Genomic DNA, 5,485 nt, shown 5'->3' on the forward strand with positions numbered 1-5,485 from the left:
AAAAAATATATACTTTTAATTTAAAAAAAGAAGTAAAAATATATATTATTTGAACTTGGATAAACATGTTATAAAAAGTATAAATATTACATTTTAAACACAGTTATATTTATTTAGCACATTTTTGCATTCATCAAAAAGTATTTGTTTATACAAATATCAAATTAAGAAAAATTTTACAAATTATAAACACTTAAACTTTGATAAAAATAACAAAATGATTGACATAATTTATTTTTATGTCAGTTATTTCACTCATTAAATATTCTTTTGTACGCTGCATGCCACGCAAACGAATAGTCAAGAAGTAGAGAATATAATAAACCCTCTGAGGATATTTTTTTAGGGATTTTTATTTCCTAAGCAAAATAGATCATGAAATAAAATAGATAATACAAACTTGTCATAAAACAAACTATTTAACAAGTTTTTGATATAACTAATATTAAAAAAAAACAACTAGGAATAAACAATTTTATATTTAATTCAAATTTTATAGACGTAGTATTTTAATAAATAAAGCAAACAGGTGATTGTAAAACACTTGTTTCACACAAGGTAGTAAGATTGCTGTCGCCTTCGTTCTTTCAAATTATATTAGTAGTGTTTTGTGCTTTTGTCATTGTTTTACTGCATTATTCTTTCAGAAGGTCGGTCAAATCAGAGGCAACAAGGTCGGGGGTATCTATCAAATTACCTTTTATTTTTTTTGTAAAAAAAATAAAGCAACAAATAAAGCAAATGTAAATAAAAAATTTTGAAAATAATTTTCAAAATTTTTAAAATTGTGTTTATGAAACACAAGATTTGTCAAGATTTGAATCACAACATTTAAATCAGAAAAATTCAGAAATATTCATCTACTAACAAAAGCTCATTAAAAAATAGTCGGATTTATCTGCAAGAGATGCTATATTATTCTCCGAACTGCTTTTGGGCAGTTAGAAAAATTCTGAATAAAATACTATACAAATTAAAAAGATAAAAGTTTAAGTTTCCAGAGAATAATAGTTTCATTTGGTACCATACTGATAGATCTATAATAAATGTATATCTATCTATCTATATATACGTATACATATCCACGAGCCGTGAATTATGTATATATATATATATATATATATATATATATATATATATATATATATATATATATATATATATATATATATATATATATATATATATATATATATATATATATATATATATTTATATCAGAATTTCAAAACTTTGATTAAAAAAAATTATGAACCAGCATCCGAATCAAAGGCCGGCTTTTTAAATGATGATTCGTAAAATAAACATAGACGTACATGCCAGAGTCTATTGTGTGTAAGTTTTATTTTTTTTAATTTCATTCATAGAAACTAGTTTTACTACGATTATTAATACGATATAACTGAGCTCACAGAAGTGAATTATTTAAAGATATCATATTACTGAATTTTTGTCTAAACAAAAGGTTCAAAAAACAAATCAAGTTGCAACAACTGCATTCATTGTTTTCTTGAGTAAATATTTTTTTTCTTATAAGTTTGCTTAAACATTATCTTCTATAGAAATAAAGCTAACTTTTCTAAACTGAGAAATATGAAAAAATAGACTGGGATTTTCTTCGTCACACGATAATTCATAACAGTTATAGCGATATAAAAAAATGTTTTACAAAATTAACAGACAAAAAAAAAAAAGAGTGATAAACAAGAGAAATGGTTTTAAGTAAATTCTTATATGTTTAAGTAAATAGTTATATGTTTAAAGTATTTATTGTAATAAAATAAAAAATAAAAAAAATAAAACTGTCTAAATTTTCTTCAATATATTTGTTCATAATAACTATTGGATTATTATAAACAAATATATTAAATAAAATAATAATTATTGGATTTAAATTTTACATACAAATGTGCACATAAATATGTATAAATGATAAACTGTAAACATTCAAATATAAGCTAGGATTCAAAAGAAGATCATAAGAACGTTAGAATCTAAAGTTTTAACAAGCCAAATAAAGATGAGCATTAAGAAATAAAGTAAAAATAGAGTAATAAAATTCAAGCTGGTAAAAAACAAAAGTTGTAAAAATTTTTTATAATATTAGAAGTATCTGAGTATGTTCTCAAGTGAAAGAATACATTTTTTTCGGTTTTTATTCAGGCAGTTATAAGCTATATATTAAAATCCAACGTTTTTTGAAATTTTAGTAGGTACATAATCAATGCGTTGATTTCATGAAGATTTGTCAATCGTCAATCAATGTATCAATGAAATCAATGCGTTGTTTTCATCTAGATTTTTTTTTGTTCTTACATTAAAATTTTAATAACAATTGTATAGAAATTAAATAAGTTTACAATTGAAAATTATGTGAAAATTAACATAAAAATTAAATAAAAATAAAGAACGCAGAAACTTAAAATAGACTGAGAGGTCTTGTCAATAGAACTGCTAAAGTTTGACGCGTCAATAAAAGTTTAGGTAAACTTATACTAATAGTTTGTTGGTAATAAAAATAGTATTTAAAGTTTTCTTTAAACTTACTTGAAATATATCATTTTGACGAATTTTTCATTTTTCTTTAAAATTTATATTTTCTCAACCATTGCAAAACACTTCTAGAAATACATATCGAATTGATCTAAGTCCATCATTTTTTTTTTCAAGTATATCATGATTGTCTTTGTTGAATATTGTTCAGTATATCACAATTGTCTTAATGAATTTTTAATTAAAAAGATTTTTATTTTCATATGATGAATATTTTCCACTTGGGATTTTGTAAAAGTTTTGACTCACGTGTAGCAACATTAAATAATTTCAGCCGTTCTTAGGCAAGTAGGTTAGTTTTGACGGTCATTCCAGTCACTTACGTGTAAGTAGATACATAACATCATATGTGCATATAGAATATTTGAATGAGCACAAGTAAACACATAGACATATACAAATAAAACACATAGACACATACTACATACATATACACATACATACACACACTCATACATACATACACACACATACATACATACATACACACATACATGCATACATACATACATACATACATACATACATACATACATACATACATACATACATACATACATACATACATACATACATACATACATACATACATACATACATACATACATACATATACACATGATATACATACCCATATACACACTTAGATATACATATATATATATATATATATATATATATATATATATATATATATATATATATATATATATATATATATATATATATATGTATACATATATAAATGAACATATATATATATATATATAAATGAACATATATACATATATTTAAATATATATATATATATATATATATATATATATATATATATATATATATATATATATATATATATATATATATATATATATATATATATATAAATGAACATATATATTTATATATATATAAATGAACATATATACATATATATATATATTTATATATATATATAAATGAACATATATATATATATATATATAAATATATATATATATATATATATATATATATATATATATATATATATATATAATGTTCAGTCATTATTTTAATACGGAATACAATATTTGTTTGACAATAGTTTTATTTTGTTGCGTTGGAGTTTGCTACAAACTGATTAATAGGTTGTTACTGTTTTTTTCGCATTGTCCGATATAAATGTATAATTTATTAGTTTAAAAAATTACACCTTTACTTGTATTACTTTTTTAATAAAAAAGAATTTTTAATGATGGTTTTTAAGGCGTTTATAACTTCATAGAGTTTTCTTTTTGTTAAGTCTTAAACTTTGTTAACTCAAATCGTCATCTTGCCCCGTATGCGGGGCAAGATGACGATTTGAGTTAACATCGTTTAATTAGTTTTTCATCAGCAATTTTCTAATTTTAGAGTGTTTTTTTTATACATCAGTGACGCGGAGTGATTTTTTATCACTTTTAAATCAAGTTTTAATTTTTGGGACAGATATTGACTAAGATACAGGCGTTTTTCGAAACGTTCGTCATCTTGCCCCGTGTTCCCCTATATATATATATATATATATATATATATATATATATATATATATATATATATATATATATATATATATATATATATATATATATATATTTATATATATAAAGAGTATTTTTTTTAGAGGTATAGAACTTTAAATTGCAATAAAACAACGATGGATTATTCGATTGACAAGAATTTTTTTTTATTAGAAAGATAATCTTGTGGCATTACATTTTAAATATAATTTCTGGCATATGACCGCCACGGCTGGCTCGGATGTAGTTTAATCTGGACGTCCAATTTCTGATGGCTTTTTCCAACATTTGTAGCCGTATATCGGCAATAACATGGCGAATGTTGTCTTCCAAATGGTCAAGCGTTTGTGGCTTATCCGCATAGACCAATGACTTTACATAGGGGCTATGTAGAGAAAGTAGTCTAGCGGTGTTAAATCACAAGATCTCGGAGGCCAATTCACAGGTCCAAAACGTGAAGTTAGGCGGTCACCAAACGTGTCTTTCAATAAATCGATTGTGGCACGAGCTGTGTGACATGTTGCGCCGTCTTGTTGAAACCACAGCTCCTGGACATCATGGTTGTTCAATTCAGGAATGAAAAAGTTTGTAATCATGGCTCTATACCTATCACCATTGACTGTAACGTTCTGGCCATCATCATTTTTGAAGAAGTTGATTCCACCAGCCCATAAAGCGCACCAAACAGTCATTTTTTCTGGATGTAACGGTGTTTTGACATACACTTGAGGATTATCTTCACTCCAAATGCGGCAGTTTTGTTTGTTGACGTAACCATTCAACCAGAAGTGCGCTTCATCGCTAAAGAAAATTCGCTTATGAAAATCGGGAACAACGGCAATCTCGTTTTGGGCCCATTCGACGAATCTACGCCTTGCTTGATGATCGTTTGGCTTCAATTCTTGCACGAGTTGGATTTTGTAAGCACGCATACCAAGATCCTTCCGCAAAATCTTCCATACAGTGGATGGACACAGATCCAATTCCTGTGCTCGATGGCGGATAGACTCATTCGGGTCTTCCGCAATGCTACGCTCTACAGTAGCAATAGCTTCTTCTGTACGCACCGTACAGCGTCTCTGGGGATGCGAGTTATCAATAAGAGTAAACGTGGTGCATGTTTAATCGTTCCATGGTTAATCGAATTAACTGCTCTAATGGATGATTTTGTCGAGGATAAAATGGACGTAGAACGCGATACGTATTCCGCACAGAACCATTATTTTCGAAATAAAATTGAACTATTTGCAAGCGTTGTTCAGGCGTGAGCCTATTCATGATGAATTGCCAAACCAAACTGAGAATAAATCACTTGTCACCTGTTAAACCGGTCGCCATCTTGAACAGTAATGCCAACTTAAAGTTCTATACCTCTAAAAAAAACACCCTTT

The 5,485-nt window shown here is 26.3% G+C and overlaps 1 protein-coding gene across 1 annotated transcript in view; it reads right to left on the reverse strand.

Moving 5' to 3' along the window:
* Positions 1–4,468: 4,468 nt before the first annotated feature.
* The window catches only part of LOC136089714 (histone-lysine N-methyltransferase SETMAR-like), a 2,284-nt gene continuing 1,267 nt past the window's right edge, over positions 4,469–5,485 (reverse strand). Inside the window, exon 2 of the mRNA XM_065815780.1 lies at positions 4,469–5,173. Coding sequence (XP_065671852.1) covers positions 4,469–5,173 — 705 coding nt within the window. The remainder of the gene's footprint in view (positions 5,174–5,485) is intronic.

The sequence above is a fragment of the Hydra vulgaris genome, chromosome 13 (genome assembly GCF_038396675.1).
Source record: "Hydra vulgaris chromosome 13, alternate assembly HydraT2T_AEP".
NCBI lineage: Eukaryota > Metazoa > Cnidaria > Hydrozoa > Anthoathecata > Hydridae > Hydra > Hydra vulgaris.